At 44.2% G+C, this 23873-nt stretch overlaps 1 protein-coding gene across 3 annotated transcripts in view; it reads left to right on the forward strand.

Moving 5' to 3' along the window:
* Positions 1-13477, forward strand: part of CHCHD3 (coiled-coil-helix-coiled-coil-helix domain containing 3) — a 298150-nt gene extending 284673 nt beyond the window's left edge. For all 3 annotated transcript variants that reach the window (XM_032275953.1, XM_032275954.1, XM_032275955.1), the window contains one exon: positions 10437-13477. In XM_032275953.1, the coding sequence (XP_032131844.1) occupies positions 10437-10460 (24 nt within the window). In that variant the 3' untranslated portion in view covers positions 10461-13477. The remainder of the gene's footprint in view (positions 1-10436) is intronic.
* The last annotated feature ends 10396 nt before the right edge of the window (positions 13478-23873 follow it).

Genomic DNA, 23873 nt, shown 5'->3' on the forward strand with positions numbered 1-23873 from the left:
ATCGTCTACATAGTCCTGTGAGATCCATGGTACATATTTATAGGATAAAGCAGAGTTAACTTGTGACAAAATCCAATATGCCACATAGCACAATAGGGAGTTAGAATCTGGAAGACCTGAGTTTGTACCCTCTCCTTTGCCTAGCTCTGTGACCTTGGGGCTTGAGTTTTCTCATCTGTGAATTGGGATCATGTTGTGAGGATTACTTTGATATAAAGTATTCAGTCAATCTAATTTTCCCCCCTTCTTTCCTCAGTTGCATTATTGTGCTGAAATTTACTAAACAGCTCAGCCAAAAGCATCAAATTATTATTAGTGATTTCAAAAAAGACCCTCTTTTTTCCCCTTCACTCTCCAATCTGTTATTTTCAGGTAATATGTTTGGAGTGCCTATGGTTCTCATGGCTCTTGTATTCAGTTATTAGGAGGTGTATAATACAAGTTAATGTTAAAAAGATAGAAGCCCTCAAACCTTTTTTCCTAAGATGGGCAACACTGAAATGGATGAGAGCCAAGAAATAGCACCACGTCACATTTCTGCAGTCGTTAGGATTGCAAGGTCATTACACATCCATTCTTTTACTTGTTGTTTTTTTTTTTTTTTTTAAGACAACCTGAGATGTAAATAAAGATGGTTTTATTTTCACCATTTTCCAGTTGAGAGCATTGAAACTTAGGGAAGTCACGATAGTAAATTTAATAGCTAGACCAAGATGTACCTTGCCGTAGAAACAAAAAATTTCAAAATACATAAGTGGCATTTGGTTTTCGAGTGGGCAGGTTTGTGAAGGGGCATCCAGCCATCATCCACTAATACAGAAGTAAGGCAGTAAGGGAAAGAGAAAGTGAAAACGCTAGAGTGAGGGCAAAGAACGGGAACTATCTAACCAGCAGGTGACAGTGTCTGAAGGTCACACATGGGGATTGGGTTGATGAAGCCCGTGATGAGAGGGGCAGCTTGGCACTGCTCCGTTTTAAGATCGTGCCACGAGGTCAGAAGGAGCTTCTGTCAGTGTTTCATGAGCAGTTACTTTCCCTCCAATACCAGGTTGCCCTTTTGCTCTTTGTGAATTTAGCCTCGTGACCCCAACTGTGCCCCTGTTGTTAGAAGCGACTCCAGCAAGATACGTGGTCCCAACTGCCTATTTTAGCAGCTCCTCGTGGGCCAACTCTCCTTATGTTTCCTGTTAAATCCAGAGAACAAGTTGGACATGCTAAACATGGAAAATCCTCAGCACAACAACAAGCTATTAGGATGTGTTGTCCATATCTGACACACAGTGCAAGGATTTCCCCCATGGAATAATTCCAGTGGCTAAGCCCACTCCACTCTTAAATGACTCATCAGATTGGCCTTTCACTGGTTCCCCGGGGTATTGTCCTGGAGACTAATAGATTTTACTGATAGGAAAATTTCCAGATACTCCTTAGCCTTACTCTTCCTCTCTACTTATTTTTCCACTTACTCACATGAATCTTTCTTCAGCTGTTCTCAAACGATTTCTCATGAGTTGACATGAGACATTTAGACTGTTATTTCTAGTATATTAAGTTATGTGTTCTTCATGAGAGTAAAGAGATATTAAATTGCTATAATTATTACTCCTAAGACTTAAAAGCTACCGGCTGGCTATATGAGATGCAGCATTTAAAAATGAAGGAGAACATCGGTTGATACATGCTTCTTTGTCTTTTACTTCTCTTACCTGCTTAGCCTCATTGAAGTAGAAAAGACCGCAAACAAACCTCTCGAACACCAAACTGGGAAGAAGTGCTGATTTATTTCGCCAGGAGCTGCGGCAGGTGAAAATACCTTAACAGCCGAGCTCTCCAACAAAGAAAATCTTTGCCCTTTTAAAGGCTTACAACTCTAGAAATTACATTTGAAAGGGTCTTTATCCATGAAGTAGGCGTGGGTTACATGATGTAGGTGAGGGTCTGATCACGTTTAAGTAAAAGCAATGCCTTCTGGAAAGATTCCTCCGTGCCATATCTGTGATCTAGAGATGGGATTGTGGTTAGCAGTAGGGGTCTTATCCTTAACGTGGCCGGAGGTGCCAACTGGCCCCTCCTCTAGCGGACTTCTAACTCTTCCTTTTGAGCAATGTAGAAGGCTGACGCGGAAATGGCCTTAGAAGCTGAAGAGGATTAAGGGTCTCCTTCCTCATCATAACTTTCTCAAGCTCGGCAAGATTGGATTGCCTCTTCTTGCCATTGATACCTGGTTCCCATTCTATTTTGCTACACCTGCCTTACAGGAGAAATAGAAAGGAGGGGGAATGGGAAGCCACAGTATTTGCTGAGGAGTAAACCAAAATGTGCCCAAGTTCTGTTTTTTAAAAAAGGAGAAGGGTGTCACATCCGCATTACCTCCAGAGCAGTGCCCTGGGACATACCACTTCTCTGCTATTTACTTGCAGAACTGGGCTGCATTGGGAGGAGCCAGTCTAAGCATTTCAGCTTTTCCCCAGCCCTGCTGCTATTGACAGAAAAGTGCAGAAGCTGGCTGGACCCTTATGGGACGTTCTGTGTTCACTGGGAGGGTGGGGTTTCTGGGAAATGCTGTTGCTACCATCCTAATCTAATTATAGTGACTTGAGCTTCAGTTGCTTTGATAAATTGAACGTTTGAACCAGGCGATCCATGAGGGCCATCTAGCTCTGTTATTCCAGGACTGATTCTGCTTTCATATATAGAGAGCAAAAGGTGGTATGCGTAAGCATGCCTGTTCATAGTCAGATGAAGAGACACGGCCTGTCTGATAAAAGCAGCACCTCTTCTTTTGAGACCTCCAGTATTTGTGCCTTTGCCTCTTAAATGTTGCTGTCCACCTTAAACGTTCACTTGGGAAGAACACTTGCATTTCTGATGGGAGTGCTGCTGCCTGGCCTCCCACTGCTGCAGACCCTTTCTTTGAGGTTCACACTCCTGACAGCCCTGGGGAAGCCAAGGTGGCAGAAAGAACTGGGAGGGAATAGAAACAGTTTCACAGTTTTTCCAAAGTCAGTGAAGTGAAAAACAGCTGTCTCTGCGCTGGCTGGCAGAATGTAGCCTTTTGCCGGCTAATAAAGGCCATTAGAAAATGCAGCCTCCCTCCAGCCAGCCGTGAGCCTCTCCTGGATCATGATGCCTTTCATCCTGTGACATACAGGCTGTGGGAGGTGAGGGATTCTTAAAACAGAGCAGGAAGCCAGGAACCAGGAGCCTGTCAACCAAGGGCAAACTGGAACCAGAAGCAAGGACCAACCCCAGGAGATGTCCAGGGGACAGAGGTCACTGTGGGACCTGAAATGAGATGATGGGTCAGCCAGGGGTCCCCCAACCACAGCAGAAGTTTCAGTCAGTAAGCAGGCAGTGGGGTGGGAGCCGTGCCTGCAGTGAGCCCAGCTCAGAATAAGGACATCTTATAAGTGAGACAAGCCCACCTCAGACCTGCATGCTTCCTGCTGATCTCTTTGGAGAGATCAGAAAGAAACCTGGCAGCAGGGAGGAGCATGGGGTCAGGACCCAGTAAATGAGGCTAGATCCTAATGTGGCAGCTCTCCACCTTAAGGCTAGTGCACCCAGTTGTCTAGATATTTCTGAAACATCATTGACATCTCCAGTATCTGGTTGGCTTCCTGAGTCAGAGCCTCAGGGTCAGTGCATATGGAGGAATTTGCCCCAGCACAATTTCTGTCCACCTTCTGAAGGACAGTGCATTTCATCTCCCCTGTGAATTATATTTGTATTAGACCAGGAGTCAGTGCTCCTAAGTCTGTGACATATTTTGAGTATGAAGGGGTCCTGAAAACATAGTAGTAGCTTTTGCTTAGAAATCAAGGTTCTTGAAAGAAAAACCTATTGCCAGAGCAAGCTATATGTTATCATTGTTTTCAGATGAACTCTACATTAGATGCAAATGATTTAGTAGACTTATAGGCTGTTGGAGCTAAAAGGACGGTAGAGATCATGTAACCCAACCTCATTTTTTCATGTGCAAAAATTAGCTTCCAGAAAATTTAAATGATCTGTAGAAGGGCAGAACCCAGACCAAACAGCTCACTCTTAAATTCAAAACCAGGATATTTTCCTTATAGTATCAGATCTCAGATGTGGGTGAGCGTGAGAGTCCCCTGAGGGGTTTGTTTAAAATGTACACACCCAAAACCCATCCCTGGAGATTCTGATTCAGAAGTTCTGGGCATCTGAACTTTGACCAAATCCCCCAGGAGACTCATTACCCAAAGTCTGAAAAAAATTGCCCTTAGAGCCCATTGGCCTGAATTGCATTAAAGGTCTTAGGCCTTTCAGAGGTCCTGCCAAGTCCTTATTTTCCATCTTTTGGGAGATGGGGAGCTGTCACTTCTTGCAGGTCAAAGCTACCTGGCAGAGGTCTCATCAGACCAACCCTAGGAATGAATCTTTAGCTTAGGAACATATTGGAAGATGATGTGGAAAGAGGCTAGAAGCCCTGAAAGAGATCCTCTTCCCCTCTTCTCTTGTTCCCATTGAAACAGTAGGTGACCCCAGCCCCTGGCTAGCTCAGAGCTGCGGCCAGACCCTCCCTTGGTTCTACTGCTGCCAGTCAGTCTGCTTCCCTCCCCTGACCAACATCAGGGTTCCCCCTGATGTACAAAATGGCCACTTTCAGAGAGCACAAAGATAATCAAGAAGGTGAACTTTCTGGGAAGCCCTCCAGGAGCGTGTTTTTATTATGTTCGAAAGCTGCTTTATCATCATCACCTGATGACATTTATTAATCGCCCAGCTGGGATGCTGGTTCACAGGGTGACTGACGCGTGGGTATTTCATAATAGGTTTCCCATCTTTTGGTAGGGCGGCCCTTTGAATTTAGAGTCACATCAAAAGGAAACAAAATTCCAAACTTAAATTTCTTACCCCAGCCTCTTCTGTCACAGGAATCCTTTTCTAAACCACTTTCTGAGAGTAATCGTTGCTTCGTGACATTTTCTCTTTTTTTAAATTTGAGTTTAATAGAAGAATTATTACCATGGTAATAGATTTTCATTTTTCTTAATAGGCATTTCTTTTCTTGTGTTCGTCCTTCATAGTTAGAACTGCAGTACATTAGTGTTTTGTCTGTTGTTGCAGCCAGCTGTATAAATAGTTAATTACTTGTAACTTAATTTGAATATCATACAGAGCATTTGTCATAGAAGATAGAAAGCAAGATCCAGGCAGAAAAAGTTAACTTGTATTTCCTCCAAAGCAGGAGGAACAAAGAACAAACAGCTCTTGCTGCAGGGAATAGACACATATTGAAAACAAAATAAGTTAGCTAATCAGATTTCCAGGTAGTGAAGAACAGTACTTGGTGCACAGGCAGAGCTCCCTTTGTGCTTCCCATAAATTCAATTTATAGATTACTTTTCCTTCCTGTCTCATGCACAGTTTTCTCATTCTGTCATTTTCCTTGTTGAAGCGCCAGTGTCTCCCACTCCCCACTTTTCCTGACCCTCCTTAGTAAAACTCATGTCTTGATACCAGGTCTGTACCAGGACACATCTCCACTTTCATTTTTCCACGTTTAAGTAAACCTTCCTGCTTCTCTCCCCAGCTTTGTGAGGCCTGAAGTCTTGGTGAGGTGCTGGGTAAGCTCATCCGGAGACAAGCACTCAATGGTATCTTAAAAAAAACAAACCGCTTTTATTCTCTTCATGATGATTGGTTAGCAACCCAGGATTGCCCTCATTTCTCTTAAATTATCCACACAGCCAGCATCTGGCACGCTGCTATGATAGTCAACCCCTCCAAGACAGCCGTGATTCAAAAATCAGTTGATGAGATTACATAACAAAAATATTTGAGGCAAGTGGTTAGGATCGTTTTTTAATAAGCGGAAGTGACATGCAATCTCAGGCCTCCAGGGGCGCTGTTCTTATTTGTGAGCTGCCAGTTCTTCAGTGGCTGGAACGAGAAAAAGACTTGGGAAAAGAGCAGTGTTCATGCCTGAACCACACTGTCCTTTTGGTGATTTACCTAGCTGTTTATAAAAGGAGTTTCTGCAAGCCCAAATCCGTAAATGATGAGCAAAAGCAAGGAATTTCTTTCTCCACATTAAGTGTTAGCAGTTCCTTAAATGAAGGAAGCAATTTTTTATAACTTGCAAAGCTTTTCCCTCATTCTTTAGGGAATTTCCTGTGTTAATTTATGCAGTGTCAAATTTATGCAGTGTTGAAATTCAGCCCAACAGCAGCTACTTACAGAACCAATACAGAGACCGTAGGAGAACCTATAAGGTGGAAGCTGAATAACACAGACCTCACCAGACCTACGGATCCCTCTAGCCAAAAGCCCTGCAGTCTGAGTCGGAGCAGGTTTCATTGCAGATCTGGGATATGATAATAAAACCCAGAATGTTTGACAGATGAATTTATCTTTTTAAAAATTCAACCTGCCATTGTGTTTGTTCATGTCTCTGATAGAATTGAGACGGTTTTGTACCACCTCTGCCACCCTTTGGTAGCAAGTGAGTGCAGTTTGACAAAACGTTTATAGATCAGCCCTGGCACTTTCCTGTGGTCCCACGTGTCCTCAAGGAGTCGCCATGAATCAGCTGAACCACTGTGCTATCTTTGAGGATTAGAATTGTAATACGTGTAACAGGGTATTTTGTGAATGTGGTTAAAGGGGTTATTAAAATGTTATTTCCTTGGGTGTCTTTATGTGAAACTGGGCTGCTTATCCTCAGACCAGCCAGGCCCCATCCTGTCTGTCCTTCTGAAAGAGAGTCTAACATTCTTAGCGTGATATGATTTGGCTGGAAAATTACCCATCTGTATTTGGTTGAGTTTGCAAGGTGATTAGTGGAAACAATCTCTAGACTTTCGAAAAACACTCTAACTGCTGCTTTCATTAAGTTTTGGTGGCTGCAGATTATTTTGCAATATTTGAAAGGAGATGCATTGTTATGTGGTTATCCTTATAAACCTAAGACCAAAATTGTAGAGCGGGGCATGACTGTAATCTTGGCCAGGCAGATGACAGCTCACTCCCATCAGTGTGTTGAAGAAAGCAGTGAATCCATAACCCTCCAAAATGCAAATTCCAAAGTGGCATCATTTATAAAGAGATCACTTTCTTCAGTAACTGGATTTCCTTAGATAGGTTCAGTATAGATCTGGTTTGTACTGACTTCTGTTTTGTGTTTAATAAAGCATGATGTAATGAGGTTGTCTATATATCTGGAACTTATAGAACGTATCATCCATGTAATTGGAGAGACTCACACAGATCAATTCACTAGTGGGTGAGCACAGCTGAGGTGCTGTGACTGCCAGGTAGTGCCTCTTACGTGGTGGGTGCTCAGGGTGTTATTTTCCCAACGAACATGGAGCTTATGCCCCACATTCCAGTGTGAGTTCTCACAGGACCACTCTCTGCTGAGCAGAGTCTTCCTCTGCACCTACTTTGTTTTTTCTGTTTTATCTAAAGGCATCTAGCTTTTCTAATTTACTTTCTGTGTGACAGAATCATTGTTTTTCTGACCACTCTCTGTGTGTTATGTCTAAGTTGGCCTGCCTTTATATCTGTTCTTTTGTACCCTATGGATATCCGTAGGGCTTCTTAGAAACCTATATATCTGGAATTTATAGAACCTATTCCACAGACTTCTACAGAAACTTACAATGATGGACACTTTAGGATAATCTAGCCACCCTTTGCTCCTAAGACCCAAGAAACCATCTTGTTTGACTTCTACTCTTTTTGTTCTGTCCCCTTCATTTCAATTATTTTTAAATTTTTGACCCTAAATCTTTGTGTCCAGAGACCTTTGATCTCAGAAGGCCTGCAACTTCCTTCTAGACATTTCCATTTGGGCTGTCTCACCCAAAATTGTCTCTCAAACCCACACTTTAAGTCATCCTTCTTCCCAAGCTCCCATGGATTTCTCCTTTTCTCTTGGTGACCCCATCACTGTCCTTGCCACCGAGGATCCTCCCATACCTCAGGTGTCACCGTCTCCCTTTTTCTTCCCATGTAGCTCTAGTTCTTGTCTCCACCCTTGTCTGGTTTCTAACCTGCCTCTTCCTTGGCCTTCCTGCCTGCAGACTCCCCTCTGTTGGATTCATCATGCCAAGGATGTCGGGTTAACCTTCCTACATGCCGTTCTCCTCTTTAAAACCATTCCTCCTTGTTTTCTGTGGCTAGGACATGTCCCCAGGCATGTTCAGCCTGGCGACTGTCCTGGGCCCTCCTTCCACCCTTTCTCTTGAGCAATTCTGAGCGTGTCATTTCTTCCAGTGAGGCCTCTCCCTTCAGGATTCCATATGTGCTGCGCTTGCCCCCACCCTCTGAATCCTGGCCACCGCTTTCTCTCTCCCCTCATTCCTCCCAGTCCCACCCTAGTCCTCCACCTGTATTCGATCCATGGTGGAAGGTCCTTGGAGAAGCCTTCCCTGCTCGCTCCAGCTACAGGCTTGCTCTCTGCACCAGGCAGAACCGTTCCTCTTGTGAGCTGTCACCATCTCTGGAAGGGGACACAGAAACTGGGAAATGGAAAAAATTACTTTCTATCAGATACTGTTTTGTTCCTATTAAATATTACATTGTTTACACAATAAAATAAATGTTAGCATGTATTTAGCAAATAAATAAAAATTAGCAAATTGTTACCTTTTATTAGTCCTGAATTTTCCACGGGTGTATGTATTAGTTTCCCCATAGCAGGTAACCAAGTGCAGCAGTGCCTGGTGGGAGCTCAATGGAGAACTGGGTATGTGGATGGCTGGAAGGTGAGGGCTGGTGGGAGGCAGGCGGGAACGGATGACCTAGAGGCAACCTCGGCCTCACCTTGCCTCTCTGAATGATTGCAAATCTAGACAGGAGAGTATCACTTTTTTCTTCTTAAAGACCTCTAAAAGTGGGCTGGGTACGGTGGCTCATGCCTGTAATCCCAGCATTTTGGGAGGCTGAGGCGGGTGGATCACCTGAGGTTAGGAGTTCAAAACCAACCTGGCCAAGATGGTAAAAGCCCATCTCTACTAAAAATACAAAAATTAGCCATGAGTGGTGGTGGGTGCCTGTAATCCCAGCTACTTGGGAGACTGAGGCAGAGAACTGGTTGAGCCTGGGAGGCGGAGGTTGCAGTGAACTGAGATCGTGCCACTGCACTCCTGCTTTGGTGACAGAGCGAGACTCCATCTAAAAAAAAAAAAAGGAGTCAGCATACCTCGATTTCAGCTGGTTATATAGTTTTCATCTGGTAGTTTAGAATTCTTGCTGTCTACCTCCACATCCCCCAAATAAATAACTAAATAGAATGTAGGGACCATTTCTGCAATCTGGGACAATCTGGGAATAGGTACTTATCTGTGTAGCTCTGTCCAGCCTCATGAGCACATGAACATCTGTGTTCTCCCTCTCCGGGAGGGAATCTTATGTTTCTCTTTAATGAAGAGATTCCCTCTCAGAGCCTTTGGAGTTGGGGTTTGGTCCCCACCCTGCCTTGGCCATAGCTTTCCCCCAATCACTGCATCTACCAGCCGTAATCCCAACATTTCCAAATGCCCCTACCAGGAGCACTTTTGCTTTCTACATGAGACAGAGTCTTACTCTGTTGCCCAGGCTAGGGTGCAGTGGCGCAATCTCGGCTCACTGCAACCTCCACCTCCCAGGCTCAAGCAGTTCTCTGCCTCAGTCTCCCGAGTAGCTGGGATTACAGGCACCCACCACCACACATGGCTAATTTTTGTATTTTTAGTAGAGATGGGCTTTTACCGTCTTGGCCATGTTGGTCTTGAACTCCTAACCTCAGGTGATCCGCCCTCCCTGGCCTCCCAAAATGCTGGGATTACAGGCATGAGCCACCGTGCCCAGCCCACTTTTAGAGGTCTTTAAGAAGAAAAAAGTGATACTCCCCCGTCTAGCTCTGCAACCATTCAGAGAGGCAAGGTGAGGCCGAGGTCGCCTCTAGTTCATCCGTTCCCGCCTGCCTCCTTCCAGCCATCCACATACCCAGCTCATGGCTTGCTGCAACCTCTGCCTCCTAGGCTCAAGGGATCCTCCCACCTCAGCCTCTCGAGTAACTGAGACTGCAGGCACACACCAGCATGCCCAGCTAATGTTCGTATTTTTGGTAGAGATGGGGTTTCACTGTGTTGCCCAGGCTGGTTTCAAGCTCCTGGGCTCAACTGATCCACCCACCTTGGCCTCCCAAAGTGCTGGGATTACAGGTGTGAGCCACCACGCCCAGCCTTATTGGGATTTTCAACCTGTATGGTGGTGAGAGGGATCATTTAAAGATCATATCTGATAAAGCAATGGTGTTGGTCAAAGGAGCAATATTTTGAGAACAGGAAGCATATGCCTTCTTTTATGTGTTTTAAAAGTTAGATATTTGAAAAGCAATACAAATCGTACTAAATAGTTACTGCCATTTGTTTTCTGCCCTCTCCTGGTGGTAAAACTTACTCTCTCTGTTTCTCTTACAGAGCATGCTTGAGAAGGGAGGATAACAACTCAGAACAAGCAAACACCATCAACGTTAATTCCAGAGATGGAACATTTTTTTTCCTAGTAAGCAAACAACCCATTTGAAGAGAAGACCACTAATGAGAAGACCACTAAAGAGAGACACCAGAGAATGGATTCAACAGAATCATTTCACATTTTGAACAGTGGCAATTTGAAGGGCCAAAGCCTTGACCAGGCGTCAGTCATTAAAGGACACCCCTCAGTATTAGTAAACCCTCTTATGACGATTGAAAGAGAAGGGCAGCCTTCTCCACCTTTTGGTACTTTCTGTTCAACTTCCACTGACTATAAAATGTTTCTCTTCTGAGGGAGCCCCATCATTTGGTGAAGCTCCACCCTAACAAAGTGGGATGTATTGGGGGGCTAAATGAACTGGAGTGGGGTGAGGAGAGAGTCAGAAAACATCGCTCTTGGGGCAGCAGTGCGGGGTGGAATTGTCTAGGCTGCGGGATGTTGGTTTTGTCTCTCTTTCTTTTCTTCTTTGCTTATATAAGAGCAATTTCATTTTAACTTACTATGGCGATCATACAGGCAAGAAGGCAAAAAGGAGCGAAAATGTACCTCTTTTACTGGAATAATGTTTATGATTACAAGTGAGATAAGGTATTTTTATCAATATGAAGGCAACCTTGGCTGATATAACCTCGGTAGTGAATACTGACATCTTTACTTCACTCACTATCCATAATAAATATATTTTCTGACAAAGACTCGCATTGTAGCTCCACGCCTCACACATTCCTTTGGCTGGGTTACATGGCTATGTTTATGGGAATTGAGCTGATTTTTATTGTTAATAATTTGCATTTGTGCTGTGCCTTTCCTCTCAAAGGCTCCAGAGCATTTCGCAGAGCCTCCAACAGGCAAGTGATCCTTGTAACTCACCTCTCAGGTAGGTAGAATTCGGGAAGATCTTTACAAATGGTATTAACCTTCCTTTCTTTGGGATGACTTAAGTCATCCTGCCTGGGGCAAGAACTAGATTAGATAACATTGGTTGGGACCTTCTGACCCCGTAATACTACAAAACGTTTAGAGAAAATTAGGTTTTTTTCCTCTTTCCAATTTATCAGGACTTCCTGATTATAACTCTCCCTTTTTTACCAGGAGTTGAATGAGTTGGAAATAAGTAGCCACACTGAAGCTAAATGGGAAGGTGCTTTGGGGAAGCAGCAGGAAAGTAGCAGTGCTCTGTGATACCCTTTAAGTGTCTTTTGTCATGCAGGATTTTTATTTTATTTTGTTACCAAGCAAGCGTATTACAGGTTCTGTATTCTTAATCAGTGTTCAGATTCTGGCTGTGCTGTGGAATTCACCGCATACTTCTTCAACTGCAAAATGGGGGTAAATGGAAAAACTAACTTTTAGGCTTACGGTGAAGAGTCCAAATGCTTACTCACCACATACGTTTGGTCAGACCCAGTAAATGCTGGTTTGTGTGATGATTCAGTAAACTGGCATTTGGAGCTGGGGGCATAGAACATACTCCCAGGTACCTTTTATTTAAAGTCGGGTTGCACCTATGATGGGCCAGTCTCAGCCATCCTGTGTGAGTGTGCCTGCGGCTGCTCATTCATTCAGGTCCCCAGGTGATGGCTCCCTCCAAGTGACACGTTCATGGACACGTGGGGACATACCTGTTGGCCTAATGTTGATTCTGAGCAACACTGGAGACTCTCCTGCTGTATTTACTAACATGCTCTGTGATGACTGGTTCATGAAGGTTTTTTGTTTGGGTTTTTTTGTTTCTTTGTTTTGTGGGGGCTTTTAGGTTTCTTTTTAATGGCATGAAAGAAGCTGATTTTTTTTAAGTGTGAATAAGGGTTCACCAGTAACTTGACGAGCAGCACGTTTTGATGCCATCAGGGTGGCATCCAGGTAGCTGCCTGAGAGAAATGGAAAAACCCAAGAGACACAAAAACAAATGTTTACATGGCGACTTGCTCTGGTGTTTGCAAATCAGCTAACTCACAAATTCCCTCCTTTACTGTTTTGTTTTGCAGTTTAGAGCCAAGCACTTGGCACATCCCAGGCTGCCAGTCTTGCCTCTGGCAGGGAAACGCAGCACGGTAGAGTCAGGCGTCTAAAGTGGGCGAAATCCAGGGGAACGGGGGTTGGTTCATCAGGCCGTCTCTCCCTGCATTGCTTATTAATTTATCATTCTGATAAACATGGTAGGTGCAAGAGAAAAGCCAGCGCTTTGGGGAAATAAAGGATGAAAGGATGCCTTTCTCTGCATCCTTGGAGAGTTCCCTGCTGATGGCATCACAGCTCTGCCCGGTCACAGTAACTTTCCAGACTGCTGCTTGGGAAGAATGTTGTGATTTATATGAGGCTGTGGAGTGATACATTCCAATCAGTCAGTTTCCCCGTTAAGTAGAACACACTTTGAACCACAGTAGTTTAGCTCACGGAGCCAAGAAGAATAAAGGGTCTTGAAAGCTGGTCAGAGGTTATCACACTAAACAAATGTTTGATGGACTTCTGGACGATAACTGGGTTGAATCAGCACAGAGTCCTCTTTGAGAAGTCAATAACATTACAGAATACTGGCCAGCATGCAGTAGTTGAGAAAAGTATTGACTAATCATGATTAGCAGCAAATGTGGACTGCTAAAAGCCAGACGCCTGTGGCCAGCTGGTCAACCCACAAGACGCCTCCCTGCAACAGTTTTTAGCAGTATTTGGCTTAGAACTGAACAGGTAGTCACATATCCTTGACTTCTGGGGCTGAGAAATGGAAAACGTGGTTCTTCCTGTATTCCAGCCTGCAGGTATCATTGCTTTTGCCAGAAACCCACATTTTAGTGAGCTGTAGGACCTGACCCTTTCTAGATTTAAGAATGAAAGCAACAAAATCTCAGATCAGGAGGAATAGGTCAAGAGATCTATTGTACACATGCTGACTATGGTTAATAATGCTATATGGTATTCTGGAAATGAGTTTTTTAAAGAATTAGCAATTGAACAATTGGAAGGGCCGCAGTAACTTGTGATTCAAACCGAGTTGGAAAATAGTTTAGAGTTAATCCTCTTGCAAAGCTAATGTGAGTGAATGAGTTGATACTACTCATTCATACCCTCACTGCTCTCTCCTGTCTCCCTCTCCCAAGTTTTCTCTGTCTCTGCTTCCTCCTCCCTTCTCTGCCATCTTCATCCCCTCCTTTCACCTCCTCTGTGTGTTTACACTTTTCTCAGCCTCTCCGGCCTCCCTCCAGAGAAGCAGTGACACCGGAGTGCACAGCACATCCCCCCCCGGGCGCTTGACCCAGCTCTGCTCCATTCGTCAATCGGGGCAAGTCACCTCCCTCTGGTCTCACTGTACAGTGGCCTCCTGGGTCCTTTCCATTATGATTTGTGCTTTTTGATGCTTCCCTTCTTTTCTCCGCCAGCCTCCTAAATCTTTTAATCCTATATTTAGCACTTCCTATGGTTTAGTAGTTTCTTATGCTTACAGTTCTTATAAACTGGGTAAATGGAGCTTTTAAATTCTCTAAATAGAAGAAAAACTATATTTGTATTTTGTTCTCTGTGCCCTTGGTGGTACTTTTCCTACAGTTTGTGGTCCCCATTAGATTCTTGTTTTCCGTCAGTGCCCTGAGAGATTTACTCCATGGGCAGTCTACAGCTAGTCTAGGAAGTCACCCTAGGACACGTCGCCCATTTGTGCTGATGACACCCACAGTCCAAACCACCCCCAGGATAGGGGACGGTGGTGCAGGTGCTCTGAGGCCTGCACTGGCCAGTGAATACATGCGCTGGCTGAGGAGTCCACAGTTTAGTTTAAAACCTTATTCCAGGCATTTGTTTTAGCTTCTCCCTCTCAACATTTAAGAGCATGTGGGACTGGCCAGGCACGGTGGCCCACACCTGTAATCCCAGCACTTTGGGAGGCCAAGGCAGGTGGATCACCTGAGGTTGGGAGTTCGAGACCCAGCCTGACAAACATGGAGAAACCTCATCTCTATTAAAAACACAAAATTAGTCGGGCCTGGTGGCGCAAGCCTGTAATCCCTGCTACTCGGGAGACTGAGGCAGGGAATTGCTTGAACCCGGGCGGCAGAGGTTGTGGTGAGCTGAGATTACGCTATTGCACTCCAGCCTGGACAACAAGAGTGAAACTCTGTCTCAAAAAAAAAAAAAAAAAGAAGACCATGCAGGATGGAGGAGATTTCAGTGTTTACTCCTTCCCTTGACCCACTTGTTTTCGAGGTACCAGCGATAACTCAAGCAACATAAAGGAAATAAAGGAGACTGATAAGGACCTGTTTACTATCCAGAAAGTAGAACGCAGGCTGGTGGTCAAGGCTGTCCCTGGAGAGGACTGAACGTGGTTCCCACAAGCTCCTTTCACTCTCTAGGAGCTTCATTTTTCCTTTTTTTTTTTTTTTTTTTTTTTTTAAAAAAAAACAGTCTCACTCTGTCATCCAGGCTGGAGTACAGTGGCGTGATCTTGGCTCACTGCAACATCTGCCTCCCGGTTTCAAGTGATTCTCATGTCTCAGCATCCCAAGTAGCTAGGACCACAGATGTGTGCCACCATGCCTGCCTAATCTTTATAATTTTAGTGGAGATGGGGTTTCGCCGTGTTGGCCAGACTGGTCTCAAACTTCTGTCTTCATCTGCCCCCCTTGGCCTCCCAAAGTGCTGGAAGTACAGGTGTGAGCCACTGCACCTGGCCTCTAGGTGCTTATTCTCACTGTACCATATATGAAGAGTCATTAATTCTTCCACTGTAGGTGGGTCAGAGCTGTGTCTATTTTACGATCATCCCCAGCCTGCACATGACCCAGGGAGGCAGGAGTGGTGGGTGATTTTTCAAGCTCAGTGAAATGGGAAACTTCAAGGCCCCGCTTGGGTACTGGGAGGTTGGCCCTGCCCATCTTCCTGGGTGAGCTGTGCTGCTCTTGGGTAGCACTGCATTATCCATGATGGAGGATTGGATTGGCAAAAGAAAAACAAAGTGGGTGTGTTCCCCCATACACTGAATGAGAGTCACCGTCCTCACCTGATACAATTGCTTATGGCTAGGAATTTTGGCCAAAGCACCAGACAGGTTCTGGAACTTTCAATTCTATTACCTTCCAAAGCCCAGAGGCACTAGATCCTGAGTTTGGGAGAAAAATATCCAATCACCTAATTCATTCTCCTACCTCCAGGCTGATGTTTGAATGGAGATGATGGAATTTTATATTTTCTGTTGTGCTCTCTCTCCTCTGTTCCCTCCAGCCTCAATATTGCTGGCAGAGCCCCTAAGAAGAGTTGAATTGCTTTAGTTTATGGGAGAAGGCAGAAATCACCCAAATCAAAGGTATCTTCCACTTTTCCTGCCCTTCCAAATAGATCCATGATCTTCTCTAGACCATTATAACATGCCCTTGTATTTCAGGGGACGATCCGATGTTAAATCCACTTTGGATTCAGAAAATATGGTCATCATATTGATGCTTTTCAGTTCAGAAAGTTGGAAACTGAAACCATTTCAGTCCCTGCAACTCCTCAAACCAAGTCAACTCTATGTGGCAAACAGTTTTGCTTCAATTTAATGGAGTACTTCAAAACTCTTGCAGTGTTTTGGATTAGGTGAGACATCTATACTCTTCAAAGGCTTTCCTGTGCAGAAAAACTTTACTTACCTACCTTTCTGCCCCGCCCCCATGCCTGTGATAGATAGTGGCTCATGCCTGTGGTAGAGATAGTGTCTCTCTCTCCTAGAAGGATTCTTATCAGGCAGTTGGTCATTGTCCCTTTGTTGAGAGGCCAGTCTGCTTTGAGTGTAACCTTGCCTTCAAAGTAAGTTACATTTCTATGATGGCTTTGAAATGCAAGCATGGAGGCTGGAGGTCAGTGGTCAGTTGCAAGGAACCACTCTGCTCTAGCTGTGCGCCTTTCTTCCCAAACTTGCCCCAGCACAGAGCAGCCTGCCAGAGCTGAACCCCAAGTGGCTCATATTTGGGGATCCTCCTACGGAGTCCCCTTCCCTGTCAGGCCTGCGCATCAGCCAGGCTATTGCTGGACCCTCCTCACTGCTCACGGCACAGGTTGAAAGCCTCTGTTCGCTGTCTCTCTCTCTGCCCCTCCTAAATCGAGGTCGAGGGCCAACTGCCTATTATCTGCTGCTTGTGCAGTCCTAGAGATGAGGGTAAAACAATTTCCTTCATTTCATAGCGACAGGCCATGTTTCTCAGTCAGCATCAAACCAGCAAAGCCACGCCAGCCTGCACAGTTTAGCTTGGCTTTGCCTCTCCCTAAGGTAATGCACATCCCGGTCTCAGGAGCATGACCACGAAGTCATTGAAAACGGTATTCAACCTCCAGTTGAAGTGGCATTGTCGTTTTATTTCAAGCTTGGAAGGCAGGCTGCAGAGCAGGAGCTGGGAACTCCACTTCGGCAGAGGGTGAATAGAATGTCGGGTAACCTGCTGGCAGGAGTTTATTTTCAGTCACCTCCGTGTTCTTAAAATGCCTTTGCAGCAGCTGCATGTTAAATGTGAACCCAAAATAAAAGAGCCCACACTCCTCACCCTCAGGTGCTTAACTCCGAACTTGGAAGTATCAGTGACTAAGGCAGAAGGTGTTTTTCTTCTATTGGAAATGAATTTATCAGTGAAGTTAGAAAGATGTTATTGTATAGAAGCAGAAGAGGGGTTATGAATCACTGCTAAGGTGATGATGTTTCAGGAACATCAGAAGATTATTGTCCTGAGTTTTCATAACCACTTTCAACTTCCCCCTCATTAAAGGAAAAGCTTGTTCATTGCCTGTGGCTCAGCATGGACCACTTAGCTCACCACTCCTGCCTTCTCTTGTTCCCAGGAGAAGGGGTTTTTAGCCACAGTACCCTGTCACACTGATATTGCCTGAATCATTGCCTGAGTTCAGCATAGCCTCTGTGCATGAGTATTGTTCCGGGTGTCAGAGATACAGCGGAGAACAGAAAAAGTCCAGACCTCATCGGGTTTACATTCTAGATGGAAGGGAACCATAACCATATGATGTCAGGTAGTGATGCGAGCTATGTGAGATATGAATGCGTAAAGAAACGGAGAACTCAGGGAGGGGGAATAGAGGTTTGTGGGGGGTGCTGTGCTATTTTAGATTAAGTGGTGAAAACGCAGCTGTAAGGTGATCACATCTGAGTAGATTCTTGAATGTAGTGAGAGAACTGGAAGCCAGGTATGGTTTCCAGCTACTCAGGAGGCTGAGATGGGAGGATTGCCTGAGCTGGGGGGTCTGAGGCCGCAGTGCACTATGATCGTGCCTGTGAACAGCCACTGCACTTCAGCTGGGGGGCAACATAGGGAGACACCGTCTCTAAAAAGAAAAAACAAAGACCCAAGCAAAGTGCATTACAGGTTGGAGAGCAGTCAGCACAAAGGTCCTGGGGCAGAAGCTTGAAGTTGGATGTGTTAGAGGGGCAGCACGGAGGCCCTTATGGCCCCAGCAGAGTGAAAAAGGCCCATTGCTCTGAGACGTGGTTTCACAGAGGTAAACCGGAGCCAGAATAGGCAGGACCTTTTTGTCCATGATAATGATTTGAGCTTTATTCTGAGTGCAATGAAAAAACTATTGGAGGGTTTTATGCCAGGCTGTCAGTCACTCTGATTTACATTTATAAAAGACCACTCTGGGCTGGGTGCAGTGGCTCATGCCTGTGATAGTGCTTTGGAGGCCAAGGTGAGAGGATTGTTTGAGGCCAGCCTGGCCAACATAGTGAGACCCAATCTCCACAAAAAAAAAATTTTTTAATAAAAAAATTAGCCACGTATAGTGGCACACACCTGTAATCCATGTACTCGGGAGGCTGAGGGTGGAGGATTGCTTGAGCCCAGGAGGTCAAGACTAGTGAGGTATGATGGCACCACTGCATTCCAGTCCGGGTGACAGCAAGACTCTGTCTCAAAAAATCCAACCAAACAAACAAACGAAAACATTCATGCCTGTAATCCCAGCACTTTGGGAGGCTGAGGAGGGCAGATCATGAGGTCAGGAGATTGAGACCATCCTGGCCATGGTGAAACCCTGTCTCTACTAAAACACACAAAAAAATTAGGTGGGCGTGGTGGTGTGGGCCTGTAGTCCCAGCTACTCAGGAGGCCGAGGCAGGGAAATCACTTAAACCCAGGAGACTGAGGTCACAGTGAGCCGAGATCGTGCCACTGCACTTCAGCCTGGCAACAGAGCAAGTCTCCATCTCAAAAACAAAAACAAACCAAAAAAACCCAAAAATAACCACTCTGGCTGCTGTGTAAAGAACTATCCAAGTATGGGCAAAGTGGAAGCAAGGCGAATATTAGGAGGTTATTTACATTAAAGATCCAAGCAGGAAGTGGTGACTTGGACTAGAGTGGTAGCATGGAAAAAGTGGGAAGTCAGATTTAGGAAATCCATAGATGTAGGAGATCATAGACAGACCCAACAAGACAGTCTGCTGCATTAGATGTGGGTGTCAGGCAGAGAGGAATGAAATGTAAGGACCCCAAGTTTTGCCCAAGCAACTACTGAATGGTGGTGCCATTTACTGAAATGGAGACACTTAACACCTTGAGAGTGGGAGGGCTGTGGGCAGGAAGCAGAGGTTCCATTTTGATCATGTTAAGTTTAATATATAATTTACGATTCCTAGTAGAAATGGCTGTGTAGGCCTTTAGATACGTGTCTGGGGCTAGAGAGGAGATTTCGGGTCTTCACTGTCAAGATGGCATGAAGCCTTGGCACTCACCTTGAATGTCCTTGCCTATGGGATGAGTGTGTAAAGAGAGGGCTAGGACAGCTACAGCTCTCTAAGACTGGGATGCTGGGGAAGAGGGAGAAGAGCTGGCCAAGCGGAATGTGAGAGAGTGACCACTGAGGTGGGAGACAAAGCAATGCAGACATGGAGACCAAGGGAAGGGAGGGTTTCGAGAAAAGGGGAATGCCCAGCTGCACTCAGTGCTACTGATGGATTGAGTAAGATGACAGCAGAATTAGCCAGTGAATTTGGCAACATGAAAGTCACTTGATGAGCAGGTGGTGACTGGAGAGAATGCAAGCCTGATCAGAATAGGGTTGAGGAAAGAATGAGTTTGGAAAGTGAAGATGGTGAGAAGCAGCAGCACTTTTTTTTTTTGAGACAGTCTTGCTCTGCTGCCCAGACTGGAGTGCAGTGGTGTGATCTTGGCTCACTGCAACCTCTGCCTCCTGGGTTCAAGTGATTCTCGTGTCTTAGTCTCCCAAATAGCTGGGACTACAGGTGTGCGCCACCACGCCCAACTAATTTTTGTATTTTCTAGTAGAGGCGGGGTTTCACCATGTTAACCAGGCTGGTCTTGAACTCCTGACTTCAAGTAATCCACCTGTCTCGGCTTCCCAAAGTGCTGGGATTACAGGCATGAACCACCCCACTCCTGGCCAGCAGCAGCATTTTTAAGAAGTTTTGCTTAAAGGGAGAGTAGAATTTTGTTTTGTTTTTGTTTTTGAGATGGAGACTTGCTCTGTTGCCAGGCTGAAGTGCAGTGGCATGATCTCGGCTCACTGTAACCTCAGTCTCCCGGGTTTAAGTGATTCCCCTGTGGGCTCCTAGCGATTTACTTTTTAAGATTGAAGATATAGCCCATTTTATATGGAAATAAGCAGAAAAAGAGGATTAATTCAGTGGAAAGCCCTTGAGTAGGCTAATAGGCTGGGGTCTATCATTGAACAGAGCAGGGAGAGTTTATTCATTGTAGTAGGAGAAAGGTGGAGCTTATGAGCGCAGATGCAGGTAGGCTGGTGGATGGCTCTGAGAGGATGAGGTCATTCTCTTCTGATGGCTTCCATTTTCTGATCAGGCATGTGGCACGTCCTAAGTTAATGTTTGCCAGCAATAATTAAAATCCGCCAAGTTCCCTCCTTTTCTCATTGCCTTTCTTTCTTCCTGAATAACGTAATCCAGAAGCCCTTAGGTAGAGCCAAGCAAGGCAGGCTCCCACGCAGGGGATGAGGGTGGTGGCAGCCAAGAGTGAGACTACCTGAACCTGAGCAGGAAGAGGAGGGTGTCCATTCGTGGTGTTAGAACCTGAGTGATGGGAGGAGGGTGGTTGTGTCAGCCTGGGGAAGAGGGGTGGCTCTAGCAGTGGAAGAGCGATGACATACAGAGGACACTGATGCGATAATAAACATATTGAGGATAATGAGAGCCATGTTTCTTACTGTCAGATAAGGAAGTTACAAATATGGAAAGGGAGAAATTAAAATGACCTCTGTAGCGTTGGTTTGGAATTGGAGGTATTGAAGTGAAATTGTGGTGGTAGATACTGAAACAAATTTATATATAAATACATGCATATTTATATGTATATATTCATACTTATATATTGTGCACATATACATGTATGAATGTACATTCATTCAGATATTCCTTAGATCTGTTGTTGAGAGGAGCTGGGAGCAACAGCATTCTAATAGCAGTGAGCTCACTGTATGCCCAGATCTTGGTTTCTAAACACCATCCTTCACTAGAAGGAATGATGACTTCTTGCAGAAATGGCTAAGCCCTAGGTAGAAGAAAATACAAGGTGGAAACATACCAAAAGGACAGCACCATCTTGAAGGGGCTGTCACTGGCTGCATCTTGGGCAGATTTAGCCCACTGAATAACAAAAGAAGGATCCATACCGATACCATGTGTCTGTGCTAATGTAATAAATAATGGATAAATAAATGAGGAAAGGAGAAGGCTTTCCCTTAGTATAGAATGCAAACTAATAAATGTTAAAGGAATGATAGAATTATGAAATTATTATTTGACAACCACCATAGTAATAATTCAGCCAAGAAACATGGGTACATTTTTGAGAAACAGGATAGAGTTTACATGTTAAATTCCCTCCCAACCTATGAACTACAAAACTAAACAGAGTAAATCCTTACAAAGAAGAAACCAGACAGACACCACCTAAATTAAATGATCAGCATTCACATTGCCAGGAATGGGCCTCATCAAAATGTGCTAGAATGCAGTGAGAACACAGCAGCATCACTTCTGAGGATCTCCCACTAAAAGGATGGAGTGAATCTAATGAGGAGGTATCAGACACGCCCATGGGAGGCACTGTCTACAAAATAGCTGGCCTGTGCTTTCTGACATGTCAAAATCATGAAAGTGAGGGAAAAATTTTTGAAGAACTGGTCCAAACTGAAGAAAACTAAAGAGACACAATGAAATACAATATGTGATCCTAGACTGGGTCATTTCACTATCAAAGACATCATCGGGACAATTGGCAGAATGTGAATAGTGTCTGTAGATTTGATGATAGTAATATAGCAATGCTATTTATTTATTTTGAGGATTGTATGGTTGTTACATAGGAGATTGTTCTTGTTTGGGGTATTTGGGGCTGATGGGGTATCATTTTGGCAATTCACTCTCAAATGGTTCAGAAAGAAAAATTTGTACTATTCTTGAAACTTCTATACTTTTGAAGGCATTTCAAAATAAAAAAGAATTACATGTTTTAAAAAGTAGCAAAGATAAAAAGAAATTTACTTTAAAAAATGAATTGACTAGCTAAGACATTCTTCTTTTTTTTTTTTTTTTTGAGACGGAGTTTCGCTCTTGTTACCCAGGCTGGAGTGCAATGGCGTGATCTCGGCTCACGGCAACCTCCGTCTCCTGGGTTCAGGCAATTCTCCTGCCTCAGCCTCCTGAGTAGCTGGGATTACAGGCACGCGCCACCATGCCCAGCTAATTTTTTGTATTTTTAGTAGAGACGGGGTTTCACCATGTTGACCAGGATGGTCTCAATCTCTTGACCTCGTGATCCACCCGCCTCAGCCTCCCAAAGTGCTGGGATTACAGGCTTGAGCCACCGCGCCCGGCCCTAGCTAAGACATTCTTAAGGAGCTAGATGGAAGTTCTTGCTCTGCTAGAGTCATGATAAAGTTACCACAATTAAAAGAGTGAAATGATATAGAATTGATGGATGGGACAGAATAGAGAGTCCAGAAACTGACCCATGCATATGTGGTTGGTTCATTTATGGTGAAGTTTGTGCTTCAGGTCAGAGGGGAAAGTGATGCCAGGTCACTTGGATATCCTCATGGAAAAAGAGGAAAACTGGACCCTATCTTACCCCATACTTGAAAGTCAGTTTCAATTGGAGTATCATTTAAATGAGTAAATAAAACACCAAAGCTTCAAGAATACAGCTTTGAAGCTTGAAGAATAGCTCCATGACCTCAGTGTAAGGAACTATTTCTTAAGCAGCATACAAAAAACTACCCATAAGGGGAAAGGCTGATAAACTGGATTCTTTTAAAATCGAGAATTTTTGTTAATCAGGACATTATGAAGAAAATGAAAAGGCAAGCCTTAAGAGGGAAGATATTCGTGAATCATAGCCAACAAAAGGTCATATCCAGAATACATAAAACATCCTGTAAATCAGTAAGAAAGAGACAACTGAATAGAAGAAAGGGTAAGAGACTGAAATAAGCACTTCACACACAAAAAAAGTAAATAAATGACCAATAAGCATATGAAATGTACTCCATGGAACTGCTAATTAGGGAAATGCAAATTAAATTCACAACGAGATGCTACCACTTATCCTCCAACGTGGCAAAAATGTAAAAGATGGAAAATACTGAGCATTGATAAGGATACGAAGCAACTAGCTGCTAATACATTGCTGGTAAGATTACAAATTGGTACAGCCAATTTGGAAAATGATTTGACATTCTCTATTAAAGCCGAATATATACATAACTTGTGACTCAGCAGTACCATTTCTAGGTACATACTTAGTGTTCAGTAGCATTATTCATACTAGCTGCAGAGTAGAAACAACCAAGTGTGTGCCATAGTAAAACTGGTGAAATATACGGAGGCACGTGGAATATTATGCAATAATATGAATGATTGACTTACGGCTGCACATAAAAACACAGATGATTCTTGCAATGTTGAGCAAAAGAAGTCAAGCACTAAAGAATGAATATTATGTAATTGCATTCACATAGATTTTTTAAGGCAAAAAGGATAGTTTTCAGAGATGGATGTTTATGTAGTAAAACTTACGAGAACTAAGGAAGTGTCACCATAAATGGATGGCAGTTACCCTTCTCAGGGTTGGAGGGCATCCTGATTGGAAGGGGACAGTAATGGGACTTGTAGGGTCCTGCTACTATTCTGTCTCTTTGTCTGAGTAGTGAATGGGTATGTTTCATTTATGAGAACTCATTATCTGTACATTTGTTTTGCATACTTGACTGTGTGTTTTATACTTGAGAATAAAAAGGATTCAAAATAAATTCAAACAGGTTGAGGGTTATTCCTATAACAAAGCCATTTCCACTTACTTAATAATACCTACCAGGAACTGCATTTGTTGAGGGGTCTTGTGTGCCAGGCAGTGTATTAAGCATTTCAA

The sequence above is a fragment of the Sapajus apella genome, unplaced genomic scaffold, assembly GCF_009761245.1.
Source record: "Sapajus apella isolate SASKATOON/1434 unplaced genomic scaffold, GSC_monkey_1.0 scaffold7, whole genome shotgun sequence".
Classification (NCBI taxonomy): Eukaryota; Metazoa; Chordata; class Mammalia; order Primates; family Cebidae; genus Sapajus; species Sapajus apella.